This window comes from Gracilinanus agilis, chromosome 3, assembly GCF_016433145.1.
Source record: "Gracilinanus agilis isolate LMUSP501 chromosome 3, AgileGrace, whole genome shotgun sequence".
In the NCBI taxonomy this organism is placed as follows: Eukaryota; Metazoa; Chordata; class Mammalia; order Didelphimorphia; family Didelphidae; genus Gracilinanus; species Gracilinanus agilis.
The window spans coordinates 182,815,880-182,834,668 of NC_058132.1; the positions used below are offsets into that span (position 1 = coordinate 182,815,880).

Consider the following 18,789-nt stretch of genomic DNA (forward strand, 5'->3'; position numbering starts at 1 on the left):
ATCCTCAGGCCAGATGCAGCCTCCTGAAATGTTCTATAAGGCTGCTGGACATTATTCCTAATCTGACAAATACAATGAGTAGGATACAGTACAATGAAACTGCGAAAGAGTTGCCTTAGAAATAGACTGACAGATAAGAATTTCCTTTCCTTTGGTCCCTTCTTTAAAAAGTTTGCCTATCACTGGGTTATGTAAGTGTATTATGCAATTATTTAAATTCTTGAGATAGTCCCAAAATGTAGTTTTCATTATTTGGTACTGATATCCTAGAATTTTACAGGCTCATTTCAAGCCAAATTAAATTTTCTGAGTAAAGCAGTTGTAGTGATGAAGATTTTTATAATGTCCATTTGACCATTTTGTATTATGTTTATATAATGAATTTCCATTTTAATTTTATTCTTTTGTTCATAAAATATTTATTGTGAACTTGCTGTGTAAGGAAATATCTAAATGATGAAGGAGGATATAAATTGAATTAGTAACTATGCCTCTTCTCTTTATAATTTAGGAGGGTTGAATAAAACAAGTACAGAAATGACTAATAAAATATAGTGTGATAGATTCATGAGATAAATAGAAGTAAATTAGAGTTTAGAGGAAGAAGAAAAAAAGTTGAGACCAAGGCAGTCTTTTGTATCATCTTGGTAAAAATGAAAAAAAATATGAAATATAAATAAAAATTGTATTGTTTAAATTAACAATGTACTTTTTTCTCCTAATTTTATTAGCCACTGGTTAATGAAGCTAAATTAGCAGTTGGGAATATAAAACCAGAATCCCTTTCAGAGATCCGCTCATTAAGAATGCCACCTGATGTAATCCGAGACATTCTTGAAGGCGTCTTAAGGTTGATGGGTATCTTTGATACTTCTTGGGTGAGCATGAAAAGGTAAGCTTTAGAATTTAGGGTGAGTATTATTAAATTTTGTATTAAATGTGATTTTAGAGGTCATCAGTGTCTTCGCTTATAAAATGAAGTAGCTGACCTCCCATCACCACTAGTATTTACAAAGCTCTTTAATGTTTGCAAAAGCTTTATAAATACTTTATCTTTACAATAAACCTGAGATAGGTGATATTATTTTCCTCATTTAGCACATGAAAAAACTGAGGCAGGCAGAGATTAAGTGACTTGTCCAGTAGTAAGTATTTGAAACTGGATCTGAACTCAGGTCTTCTTGACCCAGGGTTCTGTACACACTGGGCTATTTATCTGTTTTTCTGAATAATCTAGAGAGAACTTCTAAGCCCCCTCTGTTTCTAAATCTTCTAATAATGTCCAACCCACTTATAGTTAGGGTTATAGATAAAGGGTTTTAAATAGGAGTGTTTGTGTATAAAGAAAATGAAGCTTGAATGATTTACATTCATAATTATTTTTAGTTTCCTTGCTAAAAGAGGTGTGAGAGAAGATATCGCAACTTTTGATGCTAGAAACATTCCAAGGGAAATAAGAGAAAGTGTTGAAGAACTTCTGTTTAAAAACAAAGCATCTTTTGACTCAAAGGTAATTTTTTAAACATTAGTTTAGATTTTTTTTTCTCTATCAGTTATGTCCAGTTATTTGATTATTTTGGAAGTTCACTTCTAAATCTGGACCTCCAGATTAAAGCCCTCTGTTCATGATACTCCAACAGGATGATCACCAAATGTTTTCTCTGTTACCATTCTGTATTATTGCCAGGCCCACAGGACCCTATAATTAAACAAAACAAGTAACAACCCAAAAAGTTTATGCTACAAGTTTGCTGCCAATGCCAAGACTCTAGAGCAGGGGTCGGCAACGTATGGCTCTTTCTGCAGGAGCCATAAAGTCAATTTTTTTTCAGGCGCTGTTACAGGAGCAGCACTGTGAGCACTGTACAGCCCTCACGAAATTACATTTTAAAAAATGTGGTGTTTATGGCACTCACGGTCAAAAAGGTTGCAGCCTCCTGCTCTAGAGGGTCATGTATTTTATAAAGCAGTCAACTCTGTTTTAAATGTCCTAGTGAATTTAACTCCTAATCCTTTATTTTTTTGTCATTACCCGGCTCTTAAATGATCCAGGAAATTGTAGGGGAGAAAACCCAACAGTGTCAATCATGGCTTATATTTGCATAGAGATGACTATTAAATTCAAGAGTTGATTAGATCCAGGAGGAAATGACTAAAAAGAGAACTGAGCCCAGGGCAGTGCTTTGGGGTATGTCTACAAGTTGTGGGCTGAAGGAGGAGAATGAACCAGGAAAGATGATGAGAGAATAAGGAGTGAGATTGGTAGGGGAGAACCAGGCAACTAAGGAAGAAGATGAAGCCATATAGTTTTCTATGCAGGTGGCCCCTCTGGCTTTAATTGCATTGGTGCAGTTGTGTCATACTAACATACAATTGTCTATTAAAATGGAAAAAACTCATTTTGTCAGCTGATTCCCAGGTGACATGTATAAATAAAAAATGCAAAAGATATACTTGAGGCTGATCTATTTAAGAGTAGTTGTAGGTAAATTCATCGGTAAATAGATCCTAATACTAAGAAACTTATACACATATGTATATATACAAAAAAGAAATGATTTAAACATAAAACACAGTCTTTGCTCTCTTCTTTTAAAATTTTATTTAGTTCAATTCTAGCCAGAGAACAAAAGGATTCATTGACATTGCTTAAATAATTAAGAAAATGATCTGGAATTAAATGAAAATATAATGCATTTTTCAGAATGCTAAACGTGCCAGTACTGCAGCTGCTCCCTTGGCTGCTTGGGTCAAAGCCAATGTCCAGTATTCACATGTGTTAGAGCGAATTCAGCCTTTGGAAACAGAACAAGCAGGATTAGAAGCGTAAGTAAAAAAAAAGCAAAAGATAACTTCAACTATAACCTTTATTTTTTTTCAACATCATAATGAGTCAGCATGTTTCCTACTTACTTTTGTATAGAGATGGGCCATATATATTTTAATTTTTTAAAGAAATAGAAATCAAATAAGATGTTTTGTGAGGTATAAAGTATACCCCTCCAATCTAGAATATAGTGTATATAGAATATATACATATATATAGTGTATATAGAATATAGTGTATAGTCTTTCTCCTTTTCCTCCTCATTGTCCATGATGATGGGACATCAGGCCATCATGAAATAGTGTAGTGATGTCTGTGGCTTTTGTTGGGATTTTTTGTCTTTCTCTTTGAGAATCCTGTTAGACTTTTGTGTAATCCTAATGCTAAATTACTTAGATGGATAGCAACTTGGATACATCAGGAGCATGGTCCCTGAACATGTATTAATCAATCTCTTTCCTTCCTTTAACAAATTTCTTCTAGTATTTGCTAAATAGATGTACATGCAGGAAAAAAGAAGGTGGTTTTTTTTATAACTAGTAGTTAGAATTTTGGAATTTCAGTTTGGAATTGTATTGAGGAAAATGAAAGTATATCACAGTGAAAGTAGTGAAAGTTTATAAATTGCTTGGTCTGGAATATATCTGGAAGTTCTATGGACCAGAACAAACTTGATAATGTAGAAGTAAATCATAAATGCTAGATCACTTCATTTTTATTATAGATCACATAATGTAAGTTCACTTTTGAAGCTACCAAAGCTTTATTGATACTACTTTAAGCAGAAATACTGACATAAAATTAAGTTGTGTTTTAGGAATCTGAAGAAAACTGAAGATAGAAAAAAGAAACTGGAAGACTTACTTAACTCCGTTGGTCAGAAAGTTTCAGAGTTGAAAGATAAGTAAGTTAATATTTGGAAACAAAATTTTGAATATTGTTAACATGTACTTTGAATGTTTAAATAAAATCACATCAAAGCCTCCAATTATAATAGTTTTTCCCCCATGACATTTTCATTCAAAAACTGAGTTAGGTATATGGAGAATTCCATTAGCATCTATTTTCTTTTTTTGCTCTACCATCACTTTTTATTAAGAGCAAATGAATATGTGAATTTATCTTTCATTTTATGTTTCTAAGCTGGTGGGTTTTTGAGAGAGTGGGAGGGAGAAGAATTCAAGTGCAAAATGATTTAGTGGTGATATTAACTTTGAGAATTCATTTTTCTTTGAAATTTCAGTTAAGGTTTATATACTTTTGGCCCTAGTGAAAAACTGTTACATAGCTGCATCTGCTTCATTATCTCCCCAAAGAATTCTTTAATGTCTTATATTGATAAAGAAGATACCCAGATGCTGTTTGGTATTCATTTTATTTAAACTTGGTCCATCCTAGCATGGAAAAACAAGTTCTGTTTCTGGGAAAGGCTTTTCTTAGTAGGAAAACAAGTGATTGTTACTCTTTAAAGCCCAATAGATGTTTCTACTAATGACAGTGATTACTATGAAAACAGAAAAGAAACAGTTAGTTGAGGATTATTAGAATTGTGGAAAATGTTTTATTCCTAAAATTTAAGAAAACATGGTCTGTAAGATGATAGTAATCTAAAATATTTTACAGAATAAATTGAGTTTTATAAGTCTAGGATTCATTTTAAGGTTAGTGATATTTTTTGTACAACTTAGCAAAGATTTGCTATATGCTGCTGGCCATTTTTTCCTAAGGGAAAGAAGAAAAATGCATTAAATTTATGAAAAAAATCTATCAAACCAAAGCTATATATTTCTTCACATTGTTTGTTCCCTCGATTTAGTTGTGCCTGACTCTTTGTGACCATTTTGGGATTATCTTGACAAAAGATACTGGAGTAGCTTGCCATTTTCTTCTCTAATGCATTTTACAGATGAAGAACTAAGGCAAACAGTGTTAATGACTTGTCCAGGATCACAAGTCATTCATGGCTAAGGATCACAAGTCATTCTGTCTAAGGCCAGATTTGAACAGGCAGACTGAAAAGCTTATTTCAGACCTGGCACTCTATCCATTGTGTCACCTTGCTGCCTTTCTTCATATAAAGATAATTTTATTCAAAAATTTTCCAGTAATGTAGCATTAAGTATCAGAAACAAAAAATGAATAATTTTTATTATCTTAGGAATTTTATGAATGTAGAAAAATATTCATGTCACTTTTCCCTATTTATATATCAATACACTTGATATATCAATATATCAAGAATGTCATTATGGGGCAGCTGGGTAGCTCAGTGGAGTGAGAGTCAGGCCTAGAGACAGGAGGTCCTAGGTTCAAACCCGGCCTCAGCCACTTCCCAGCTGTGTGACCCTGGGCAAGTCACTTGACCCCCATTGCCCACCCTTACCAATCTTCCACCTATGAGACAATACACCGAAGTACAAGGGTTAAAAAAAAAATGTCATTATGGATATATAATATGGTGTGTTTTCCCCTACTCTGGGGTGAGCACATTTGTTATTGTGATTTTGGATCTCTTTCAGAAAAAAAAAATTCACAGTTATTTTCAGATGAAAAGTTTTTGTCTCGGAAAAAGTTGTTAACAGATATTTGATAATAGCTAATTAAATATTTTTAGTTTCTTATCATCAATTTGATTTAAGATTCAAGTTGAAGTTAGTTGAATCTAGTTGTGTTTTATCCTCTAGTTTTTTTATACCCCTAGAAAGATATTTTAAAATTTAGATAATATTGTAGGAAAGAGAGTCAGTTTCTAAAATTCTAAGGATTATAAGGGTGAAGTTGTCATTTATCATTTTTCTTCAGAAATATTCAATATACACCTCTGTTATTTTAATTTCTGATCATAAATTGTATCTAATTAAATCTTAAATATACCTCAGGATATTAAAGTATTTCCTCATATTCTGCATATTTATCAGTGAAATAACACATTAACATTGAATTTTTAACTAAAGTCTAATCATTTTGCAGATTTCAGAGCAGAACTTCAGAAGCAGCTAAACTAGAATCAGAAGTAAGCAAAGCACAGGAAACAATTAAAGCTGCTGAGGTCTTAATTAATCAACTTGATAGAGAGCACAAGAGATGGAATGCACAGGTTTGTTTGAAGTAAAATTTCATTAAGCTTCCTTTTAAAGATGGTAATTATAATAATATTTGTTCAAAAGGGAAGAGAATAATAATCCAAACAATTATTTATATAATAGTAGTAAAAGCAAAGGCAAAATAAAGATTTTTCTAGAAATTTTTCTGAATCTACCTTCCCCACAATAGCTCTGAAACTGGCATTTTGACCACATCTCTGCTATTTCCCTATTACCACTCTGTTCAGTAAGCTTTCTGGATCTTTATAAATTTCTTAAAGTAATGAAATGTTTTCTGTTATGGAAATATAAGTAAGGGGAGTCTAGCATTAGTCTATTACCAGTGTCAAAACATTTGAAAACTTGTGTGGGAAATGAGTATATGGAACTTTCAGATTCAGTTAAATGGCACAATTTTATCAAACGTTTATTCAGTGCTTACTTGAATTAAAGTACCCTGCCAGGCCTTGGGGATACAAAGACAAACATAATAGTCTATTTCCTCAAAAAGCTTATATTATCTTTACAGTGTGGATAGAATATATACATAGCGAATTGTAATGCAGGCTGGCTGGTGCTAGAGAGAATTAGCAGTTTGGCAGAGGTGGGATAGAGAAAGCTTCATGGAGCAGGTGGAACCTGATTTTTGTCCTAAAGGTAGAGGTCACCAGAGATCATACTGTACCTAACCGATTTAAAAAACAACAAGAAATGCAAAAAGAACACATATCAATATTACTTTGTCACTCTTCCTTCCTCCCTCTCATCTGCCCTCCCCGACCTCTCGCACTGTTAATTAACTCTTTTTCCTTTGGTTATTTCAAGAGAGATAATATCACTCCCTCACTTGATATTTAAAGCTATTATAACTGAGTCTTTTCATATCGCTGCAGTCTTTTTACATTTTACTTCTCTCTACAGATTCTATAGTCCAGCCATTCTGGCCTACTTACCTTTCCTAACTCATGGTATTCCATTTCTTATCTCTGTGCCCTGAATTTTCTGTCCCTCATGCCTGGAATGCTCTTTTCTTCTCACTTCCACTTCTTGGCTCTCCCTTTTTACTTCTGATTTTTTTGAGAATCAGGTCATACAGAAGGCCCACTCAAGGTTACTTTTTTATATCTTGTTTATGCTTGTATAATTACATGTTGCTTTCCCATTCAAATATAAATTTCCTGAGGTCAAAGATTGTTTTGCTCTCTTGCCTTTGTATCTCTAGCACTTATGACAGTGCCTGGCACATAGTTAGTGCCATAAATTTTTGTCAATTGATTGATTGATAATTATTCTCTTTAGAAAGTTAGCTAATGTAAATCAGTCAGGAAAAGAAGACCAAGAGATTAGAAATCACCTCAGCCAGAAAACACTTGATCTTGCCAAGCAGAGACTGGCATCCCAGGAAAATGTTCTTTGGAACATAAATTCAGTTGTACAATCTTATAGAAGAAGATACTAAGAAAACTTATAAGCAGTATTACCTCATATAATAATGAAGTGTGGTAGTGGAAGAACTAGTTTAAAGAAAGCTTGTGGAGAGTAGATAAGTCAAATTATTCTAAGAACTTTTAAAGATGAAACTGATATGAAGACAAGTGACAAAAATTAAGACTTCTCCAACAAAATATTTTGTCAGTCAATGACAGTAGCAGCACTCCATGTTAACTAACATTATTATAGTCTCTGGTGTGCTACATGATGAAATAGAAATAGCTCTAAAGAAAACAGAAATGAAGAACAGTTGAACTAGACCAGATATGTATAGAAGAGGTCCATACTGAACATAATACCATTTTTAGGCTGTTGAGGGATCCTCACTGTTAGAGTGGACTGGTCATGTTAAAGAATTGAAAGATAATTAATGGCTACTAATAGCTAATAGATAACATTAATATAAAATTTACTCTGTCAGCCATTGTGCTAAATGCTTTATAATTATTTAATCTTCACACCAGTTCTGAAAATTAGATGCAATTATTATCCACATTTTATAGATGGAGAAATTGGAGCAAATAGAGGTTAATTGAGAGTCACAGAACTAGTAAATGTCTGAGGCTAGATTTGAATTCAGGTCTCACTGACTCCAGGAACAGAGCTTTATTCATTGCATCACCTTGCTGTCTTAGCCAACCAACATAATGACAAGAAGTATAGCTTCAACACATTGCATAGGCCCTTTATGGATGATTTATAAGAGGAAATGATTGTTAATTATACTGAATGATAATATGAGTGTGATTTGCATCTTTGAGTCATTAACCACTTTGATGAGATCAAGAAACTTAGAAATGCTAAAAGGTTTTTTCCCCTTTGGCTTGTAAAAATGTCCATAATAACCTAAGGAGATTTCATTTTTAAACAAACATGTCTACTTTAAACTGTATATAGGTTCATAATAGTTTTTCCTATTTTCTGATACAATTTGTCATTCAACTAGGATATAGTATGACCTTTGTAGTATAAGCATGCACTCATATTTATGTGCATGCATGTATAAACTGTATGTAGATGTACAACTATTTCTGAATTTGTATTCTGTGTTTGTTAGCTTTTTCCAGCAGTTAATCACACTCAGTTTTTTTTATAAAACTTCTTAGGAAGCTAGAGAATATTATTTAAATTAATGAGTTTATTTTATAATAGCACTACAAACAACATTACAACTACATTAGCATAGTAGGTTAGAGAGTAGTAGGTTATGAGCTCTGGCCACTGTGGTTCCATGAAAAGTTTCTAAAAATTATTGTTCCTTTCTCATGAATTTTAGCCCAAGTTTTTTTTTTTTTATCCATAATGTTTATATATTTTTTTCAGGTTGCAGAGATAACAGAAGAATTAGCTACGCTTCCTAAAAGGGCTCAACTGGCTGCTGCTTTCATTACCTATCTTTCTGCTGCTCCCGAGGGTCAGAGAAAAACAAGTTTAGATGAATGGACAAAGGCAGCTGGTCTTGAAAGTGAGCTTTGGTTATCTTTAAGGTTGAGAAAAATTACATGTGAAAAAAAGTTGGTATTTTGATGTCTTTTCTACTTGTAAAATAATTTATTACGTTTTTGTTCCTTTTTCATTATGTATCTGAATCCATATTGCATATTTCATCATTATCATTATAATATAAATTGAGATCATTCAGTTATTTTTATCTTTACCTATCTGATCCTTCCTTTACATTCTCCTTTGCTGTTTAATCATTCATATCTGTTCCCAATGGTGGATGAATCAGAAGGCACTATCCTCTGCCCTTTTCTCCTGTTTCTCTTCTCCTTTACATTTTTTCTCTTGGTGAAACTTGGATTTAATTATCATCTCTTTGTAGATGATTTCCCAATCTATATGTCCAGCCTTAGTTTCTATTGAGTTCTAGACCTTCATCATCAGTTACCTATTGAACTTTTCAACCTATTGGTGCATCAAACTGAAAAATAAACAAAACAACTCATCTTTTCTCCAAAACTCATTCTTCTACAAAACTTCCATTTTTCTGTTGTGGGTTCCACCATCCTTTTTTTCATTCAGGTTTGTATCCTGGGAATTTTTCTTGATTTCTCACTCTTACTTAGCCTGCATATCCAGTCAGTTCCTAAATCTTGTCAATTCTACTCCTGTAATATAACACATATCCCTTCCCTTCTTTCTTTTTACATGGCCACTATGCTAGTTTGTTCCCATCTCACTTCTTGCCTGGACTTTTGCAACCACTTCCAATAAGTCTCTCTACACCAAGCCTCTTTTCTATTTAATTTATTCACAACACAACTGTCCACACAGTATTCTTAAATTGTGCACTTTCCTGCTCCATTCCATTGTTCTATGCTAAATGTCCTGCTTGAGCCTCCTTAGGAAAGAAGAGTACACCATACTTTTTGGAATTAGTTTCCTGCTTTTAAGTAAGAGGAGAAAATGCCATTTAATTCTTCCCATTCTTACTCTTGTCTGGTTTCCTACCTCCTTTTAGAAGAGAAACACTATTCTAGTATACCAAACTCCTCCTCCCTTTTAAGGGAGAGGAGAAGGGCCATTTTATCAAGTCTCCAGCCTAGTCTTACAACTTGATGGTAAAGAATAACATTCCTTGAGCTCAAAGCTCAATATGTCCAAAATTGAACTCATTAACTTTCCTCCCTAACCTTCCTATCCCTTCCCCCAAACTTCCTTATTTCTATAGCACTCAATACTATTAACTCAGGCTTGCAATGTAGGTGTTCTCTTGGATTCCTCACTCTATCTAAAACTCTATATCCAATCTCTTGGCGAAACCTGCCAATTTTACCTTTGCAACATCTCTTGAATATGACCCCCTTCTTTCCTCTTGTACTGCCACCACCCTTATCACCTCATACCTTGATTACTTCAATAACCTGCTGGTGGATCTGCCTGCCTTGAGTTTCTTCCCATTCTACTCCATCCTCCATTGAGCTACTAAAGTGATTTTTCTAAAGCACAAATTCAATCATATTATCCCCTTCTTAATAAACTCCAGTGGTTTCCTGTTACCTCTAGGAGCAAATACAGAATGGTCTGTTTGACTTTTCATAACTTGGCCTCCTACATTTTTAGACTTCTTATGTCATACTGCCCAATACAAATTTTTTGATCTAGTGACACTCTTGGCTGTTCTTTGAACAATACACTTCATTTCTCTGCTCTGGGCATTTTTTTTCTGACTGTCTCCCCATTTCTTGAATGGTCTCCTTCTGTTCTGCCTCCTGATGTCTCTAGCCTTCCTTTACTTCTCTCTGTTAATTATTTCCTATTTATCCAGCATGGATATAGCTTGCTTGAATTGTTTATATTTGTTTTCATTTTTCCTCTATTAGATACATAAGCTTCTTGAGATCAAAAACGTATCTTTTGCCTCTTTTTCTATCCCTACCTTTTATCACAGTGCTCAATAAATGTTGACTTATTGATTGATCAAAGCATCTATCACCTCCTCTAAATTACCTAAGGCCCTTAGAAGACTCTAGGACTGTGTTGGCAAACCTATGGCACGTGTGCTGGAGGGGGCTGCTCCCCTCCCCCTCTCCATGCACCTGAGGACATTTCTCCTATCACCTGCCCCTCTGCACAGTAGCCCAGTGGGAGTACTTCCTCCCTCCCCTGTCTGGGATAAGGTGGGAGGCTCACACTTGGAGTGAGGGTTGCAGTTCATGCACTCGGTCTCTAAAAGATTCACCATCACAGCTCTAGGCTGAATCTCTATTGACAATGAAAATCTGTCTATCTAAACTCATTCCTTAATGATTAACAAACTCTCCTCTGGTCATAACTTTCCCATTCCATTAACTTGGAACTCTTGATGGTCATCATTCAAAAGGCATCCTTTGTTCTCCAATCAATCTACTTAACCCAACACAGTCCCACTTCTTATCCCATGTTCTACTCTAAAGTTATAAATCCCTTCTCCTGTGCTTTCTGGATTACCTGTTCTGCAAGTAACAAGCTTGCTTTCATCTTAAATATTTTCTTTTTCCATTCCTTCTATTTTCCATCTTTCTTTTAATGACATAGTTTTCCTGGACTTCCTTTCCAGCATTTCCTTTCATTTCCCCCAACTTACTGATTGAGGTAAGGGAGTTGTAATACTCTCTGTTCCCACTGCTACTTCCTGGTTCTCCTTCTACACTGACTCCCTTGAGATTCACTCAAACCCTGTCTACCACCCAGTTAAAATTCTGGCAGCTGCTGTCTACCTCCCTCCAGAATACTAATCTTCCTCAATGGGTTCAGTGCCATACTCAGAGTCTCTCTTCCTCAACTCAAGACATCATACTGGGAAACTTCAACATAAATATCAATACTTCCTCAAACACCCTTATATCCTGGTTACTTAAATTATTCATTTCCCATCATCTGTTCCTCCATCACACCTCAGCTAAATAGAAAGATAGTCATACCCTTGATCTTGCCATTATCCTTAAATATACAATTCCATATTCATGAACTCTGAAAAATATTTATCTGATCAGTGTATTGTCATCTTACCTCTCTACCTTTGCCAAGAAACCCCAAACTTTGTTCTTTATTCACATCAGGAATTCCAGTCTCTAAGAACCTTCAGTTGTTTCCTAAGCCATCACTCTAGCAGTAATTACATTTTCTTTCCTTCCCTTTTGTAACCCTTTGGAGAACCAATTCAACTGTACATTGTCTTTTGAAACTGCTCTTGCCTTATCTTGTCCAGGAATTTGCCCTACCAAACCTCACCCTTAGATAATACTCACTATCTGCTGCTTTTGTTCCTATTCATACACTACTTAACAAAACTGGAGGAAATGATGAAACTGGGCTGGCTGGGTCCACTGCATATTTGTTATATAACTTCAGTTGTGTGAGTGTGTATATACACATATACATATATGCATACATATATACATGCACATATATTTTATCACTGTAAGACATTCTTACCATCACACCCTTCAAGCAGCTCTTATAGTTCTTTGCATCCCTCCTCACTTTCCATTCTTTTCCTTCCCTTCACCTGCAACAGAAATATTTATAATTTTATTTATGTATATATAAATATAATTTATAATTTATGATTATAAAAATTTATAATTTACTGTAAAATTGAAGCCATTCACTCCCTGTTCTCTTTTCTTCTCATCTCAGTTACCCAGAGTCCATTCTGCCACAGATTCTCCTCCATGGCTCTTTTTCACCAAGGCAAAGCTTTCTACACATGCCATTCCATTTTGTCTTCTCCAGCATATTTCCCCCCTATTCATTTCACTTAAATTTCATCTTTGCCTGTCTAATGGCTGCTTCCCTGCTGCCTATGATAATGTTCATGTTTCCTCATCTTCAAAAAAACCTTCTCTTGATCTATCCATCGCTTCAAACTATCATCTGTATCTCTCCTTTCATTACACCAAACAGTTCAAATTTCACATATTTTTATATGACATTCAAAACTACTAACAACCGCAGGTTCCATATCTTCCAGAGTAAAGCCAGGAATTGTATTTCAAGAAATAATTGATGAATATCCTTAAAACTTTTTGAGAACATAAATATTTTATAGATATGGATTTATAATTTTATTTTATCTGAGTCTTTTTTGCTCTTCTGGGTTTCAAAATGCAGATTCAAAAATTCCATTATCTTTAATATTTTTGCTTAATTTTTTAATCAATAAGCAGATATATTGTTAGAGCTTTGCATTCCTATATTTAAGGTTGTACTCATTATATTTTCAACTCTAATATGAGTTAATTTTCATGCAATATAATCGATACTTTTAACTTTCTAGAATTTGATTTGAGAAGGTTTCTTTGTACTGAGAGTGAACAACTAATTTGGAAAAGTGAAGGCCTACCTTCAGATGACCTTTCAATAGAAAATGCTCTTGTTATCTTGCAGGTAATTAATTCATTTTATTTTTCTTAAAGTATCTTCTTAATACCCTGCCTTTGTAAATCTTTTCCACCTTTCCCAGCTAATCCCACAACTTTTCTTTCAAGTATGTGTTTTCACTTTTAACTTCCTAGTCTATAAAGTCATTCTCACATTCCACTCTTGAGAGTGAAGGAGGAACAAATGAAGAAAACAAACTTACAAGTGTATTTTATCATAAAACAAATCCTTTTTTCTAACTCTTATACTATTTTAAACTATTAAAAGAACCAACATTTTTTGTACCATTTATGTATGTCCTTTTCTTTATCTTGATATTTATAACTTAAAATGACCTTGTCATCTTGATAATAAAAGAATAAAAGTTGAATTTTCTAATAAATTGAAAGCAGAAACATTCTATGGCACAATAGATCTCTTATTTCTTCTCTGATATTCTCTGTTAATATAAAATACAGACTTTTAAAAAAATCTCCCTAAACACAGTTCCACTTTTTATTCAGCCCTTTTTCCTTAAGTAGGAGGATGAGAGCATGCAAATTTTGGGATTGTGGCTAAAAAAGATAGTGAAAATCCTTGGAACTGTTATTCTTAGTGATTGATTTCTCTTATATTATCTATATTTTCTAAAAGTCATTATTTGCAAAATTAAAATTTAGTCACCTTGCCATTGTTGTTAGTTGTTTTCGGTCACACTTTGTGACCACTTTTTGAGTTTTCTTAGCAAAGATACTGGAATGGCTTGCTATTTCCTTCTCTAATTCATTTTACAGATGAGGATACAGAGGAAAACAGCGTTAAATGACTTGCTCAGGGTTACACTACTAATAAGTATGTGAAGCCATATTTGAACTCAAGAAGAGTCTTCCTGACTCGAGGCCTAACACTCTATCCATTGTGCCATCTAGCTACTAAAAATTATATGGAGTTTTAAAACAGCATGGATCACATTAAGATGAACCAATCTTAAAATTTTTATTGGAACTTGATAGGTGGGAATTTACCCTGGGAAATGATTTTCTAAATTTTTCTTATTCTGAATGTACTTTTTTATTCCTCAGTGTTGATGTAGCTTTCTTTTGCTTTTCCTTCTATCCTCTTTTCTAGCCTTCATTGGCCCCTAAATTTAAAATTAGAAAAGAAAAGAAAGAAGAGAGTTTTTAAAAAGTTGGCAAAAAGTTTTAAAAAGGGGGCAGCTGGGTAGCTCAGTGGATTGAGAGCCAGGCCTAGAGACAGGAGGTCCTAGGTTCAAATCCGGCCTCAGACACTTCCCAGTTGTGTGACCCTGGGCAAGTCACTTGACACCCATTGCCTACCTTTACCACTCTTCCACCTATAAGTCAATACATAGAAGTTAAGGGTTTAAAATTAAAAAAAAAAAGTTGGCAATAGTTTCTACTAATTTAAATGCTTTTTAGTTTGTCACTCATAAATCTTGGAAGCTTTGAAAACCAGCCTCATCTTAAGTTTTTGATTAGCATTAGCATTAGTTTAACTGACTATACTTTTCCTATAATTACTTCATTATTACCTTACGAAATGTAACTTTATTGACAAATGAACACTTTTATTTGTAATTTCATTTTAATTCCTTTTTAGCTTGGATTTAAGGAGCATTTCTCGTCATTTTCTTTCAGATTAGAAAGATAAATTCATTCTATTCTAAAATATTAAATATTTTTGATGTTATTTGTGTCTGTTCTAACCTCAAACTATGAGTTTCTTTTCCTGTTTCAGCAATTCTGGATAATACTCATAATTTTGTGAAACATTTTTAAGTAATCTCTTTTTATCTCCTAATGAAGTATCTAAAAGGTCAACCTAGAGAAAATGTTATTTATTTACTAGCATATAAAATAATTTGCTTTTATTCTTTAGATATTGAGAATATATAACCATATAACCATATAATTTGAATCATGTTTCTTCATGAGAATATAGATGACTCTAAAAATTTTTATTATTTAAATTGTACCAATCTAATATTTGTTTTGCATTTATTATTGTAAAATGATTTCACACTATTTATTTACAATTGTTCAGCTTGACCATTTGGAGGAATTTGTTATGGTGACCAGATATTTTATGAAGCAAGTTTGCCAGTTCAATAAGAGGAATTTTAGTGGAATAAATTTAGTTTTGATAATAATAATCTAGCTCTAAACTCTATTCTAGAATGATTTTATAATGAATAGTATGCAAATATAGAGTAGTGTAATAATCCAATAACAAAGACCATAAATTTCATATCTTATAATTTATATTACATATGTGTATATATTAGATATTTAATAATAGACCTTGTATAAACTTATGGTAGGTAACACAAGGAAAATCTTGACTGAGGATACATAGCTAGACAAGATGGATAGCTATTTTTATTTTAAATTAGGATTACTTTTAAAATGCAGATGTTAAAGAGCAGAACAAAATTTTGAAGGAATGAAACAATGGTTTTGAGGAAGTGGGTAGAAATAAGGTCAGAAGCATGGCAAGTCAATAATATCTTTTAAATCAAATAGACATTTTTAGTATATTTTTTTAGGTTTAAATATTTTTGTGTTTTTTAAAACTATTTTAGGGTATAAACTTGTATGATTTGAAATATTGAAAATGTTTTCTTTTTCTATAAATAATCTGTACCTATTTTCTTTTATTGCATCAGCTAATTGCTTTGAAATCATGGGTAAGAATAATTTAAAAAAAACTCTAGTTATTTTATGTTTAACCATAGATGTGGTAGATTTGATAACATGTTATTTCGTACTAGTATGAAAGTAGTTAAAATGTATTATAGAATCATGGTGTTATGAAGTTAATATGGCTATATGACAAGAAATAAAATTTTTGTTGGAGTAATAGCAAGGTAAGTTTTCAAGAATGGTGAGTGAATTATAGTTAGCAATTTCCAGGAACCAGGCTCAGGTACCATCATCATTTATTTTTAGCAAATTTTTAATGATTATTATTTTTGTCTATTCTATGATTACATGTCTGGTATTCTTAACACAAGAATTCTCTAATATGTTTTGGTTAGACCTCAATAGAATGGAATAGTAGTGGAGTTCTAGTTTCATTTGCTTTTGGATGAAGCATCTAGGTCAGTTTATAGGCTTTTGAGCCCTGTTTTTGTATAGTTCCTCTGTCTACTAACATTCCATTTGAAGGTTGCTTATGTTTAATTATTGCATTTACCATGAAGTCAGAATTATTGCTTTATGATAAGCCTTTGCCTTTTTCTTAAGAAGTTGTTAGATATGTGTTTTATTCTGTGTCACCTTTCATCTTCCCCTTCGGCTTATTGCTTTTTTGAAGCTCAGCATTTTGGGGACCTATGAAACTTGAGGGACACCTGAATTTGCTATTTATAATTTTCATGTTGTTTTATTTTAAAATTTGACAAAATACATAGTTATAATTTTTAAATTTTATTTTCTTAAACAGAGTCGAGTTTGCCCATTTCTGATAGATCCTTCTTCCCAGGCGACAGAATGGTTAAAGATACATTTAAAAGAATCACGTTTAGAAATTATTAATCAACAGGTAGGTCTTCTTTATTACTTATTATAATCGACTCCTTTAGTGGCAAGAGGGTGGTGCCTGGAGTCAGAAAGACCCAAACTCAATTCCAGCCTTAGGCACTTAACTGTTGATATGACCAGAACAAGTCATTTAACGTCAGTGTGCCTCAGGTTTCTCAGCTATAAATTGCAGATAATAATAGCATCTCTCAGAGTGTTATGTCTCAGTATAGGTGCTTAGCACTGTGCCTGGTACTAGCCAGTTACTATATAAATGTTTATTTCCTTCCTTCTCCTTCTATCCCTTTCCCTTTTTCAAATATTGGAATTTTTCAATTAAGAAAAGTATAGTGTGATTAAGGGACTTGAATAACTCAAGCAATTAGTGCAGAATTGAAATGATAGGGAACTAAGGGTTCTTAATTATCAATCTATCTTATTATACTGTCTCTTAATACTCCACGTTCCCTCATTGTGGCAACATGGCAAACATTAGGTAGCTCATTATAGAATATTCTATAGTATATGTTACCTAGTCTTAGTTAACCCAGTGCATCAATATATCAAGTTTCTGTGACTTCAAGGTGTAGAAACCCTTATCATTATGGCAGATCAGTCCCAGCTTATTTGAGTAGATAAATTTTAGAGAATTGTGTATCTCAAAAGACTATTAGAGTAACTTGTCCATGATCATATAGTAAGTGTCAAAGGTAGGTCTCCCTGACTCGAAGATAGCATTTATTGCCTGTTAATTTTTTTCTTGTCATAGAGTCATGGTCTTTGATCAGTGCATTGTAGATGACCAATTAAATTAAAATACACTCATAGTACAGTTTTATTAATATATCAATAAAACTTTCAAATTTAAAAAATTTAAAATATCAATAAAGAAAGAAAAAGAACAAGTTGGTCCTCAAAATGTCAAGCTATTATTGCTACAAAACTATTCTTTTACTTATACCCAATAGTAAAAATTGCTGCAGCAATCTCAAATGGAATTCAAATAGAAGAAAACATGAGTAAGAATTATAATGGAACAAAAACAATATTATGATATACTACCTCTCCTAGCATATGTAAAATACTCATCACAAACCTTTTATTGAGTGTAATTTAATCTCTCTTTGATTTTTATAATACCTTATGTTCTTGCTCTCAACCTGAGATGCATAAAAGTACCAGAGATAATGAGAGGTTTAGTTGATAGAATACTTGGATGCTTTGATAGGTCTATGATGAGATCAGCCTCTGTGTATTTTCATTCTAATGGTACACATCATAACCATCTGTGTTCTTCCTAGTTCTGTGAAACTTTAATTCATGTCCAACCTTATTGACCCTTACCTGTATCCCCACCAAATAGAAATTTGTCTTTTTAACATTAGAATTCTTCTGATAATGCTCTCTAGATACAAGTCATAGAATACCAAAGAACAGAATTTTGAAAAGCCTATGACATACATGATAGACTTTAATACCTTTTTAATGGAAATTTACATGATGAAAGTGATATAAAAGATATTATAGATATTTTGACTGGCTGGAAAAGGAAGTGACATTTACCATGTTGTGAGAGTAAGGGAGAATAGATAAAACTGCTAATAGATACAGAGGAATGTCCCCAGAGGTAACTATATTAGAGCTCAAGAATCCCAAAGTTTTTCTCAATATTAATTCCCATTTGGAGCAATAGTAAATCCTGATTCAATGACTAGGTTTAGGAATTCTCATTTCCCATTTTCATAGTGCGGAGAAAATATGTCTTATTCTTTTTAGAGGAGTTGAATATATCAATGCAAAGTAATGTTCTTGTCTTTAATCTCAATATTTGATTTTTGAAAGCAATGAAAATAACTTTGAGTAACCATTATCTATAAAATCTGAAAAGAGAATTGATTTAATATTTTAATGTTAATGTATAATCTCAACATTGGTTGACAGTTGAAATAAGTTATTTGAATCTTACTTTAAATTCCATAGAGTTCCTTTAATATCTTTG

The 18,789-nt window shown here is 33.0% G+C and overlaps 1 protein-coding gene across 2 annotated transcripts in view; it reads left to right on the top strand.

Moving 5' to 3' along the window:
* Nucleotides 1–18,789, top strand: part of DYNC2H1 (dynein cytoplasmic 2 heavy chain 1) — a 390,998-nt gene that overhangs the window by 181,512 nt on the left and 190,697 nt on the right. The window contains exons 57-65 of one of the 2 annotated variants that reach the window (XM_044668721.1): nucleotides 732–892; nucleotides 1,387–1,510; nucleotides 2,705–2,826; nucleotides 3,645–3,731; nucleotides 5,798–5,924; nucleotides 8,725–8,866; nucleotides 13,166–13,275; nucleotides 15,935–15,955; nucleotides 16,714–16,812. In XM_044668721.1, the coding sequence (XP_044524656.1) occupies nucleotides 732–892; nucleotides 1,387–1,510; nucleotides 2,705–2,826; nucleotides 3,645–3,731; nucleotides 5,798–5,924; nucleotides 8,725–8,866; nucleotides 13,166–13,275; nucleotides 15,935–15,955; nucleotides 16,714–16,812 (993 nt within the window). The remainder of the gene's footprint in view (nucleotides 1–731; nucleotides 893–1,386; nucleotides 1,511–2,704; nucleotides 2,827–3,644; nucleotides 3,732–5,797; nucleotides 5,925–8,724; nucleotides 8,867–13,165; nucleotides 13,276–15,934; nucleotides 15,956–16,713; nucleotides 16,813–18,789) is intronic. The other variant, XM_044668720.1, reaches the window with a different exon arrangement.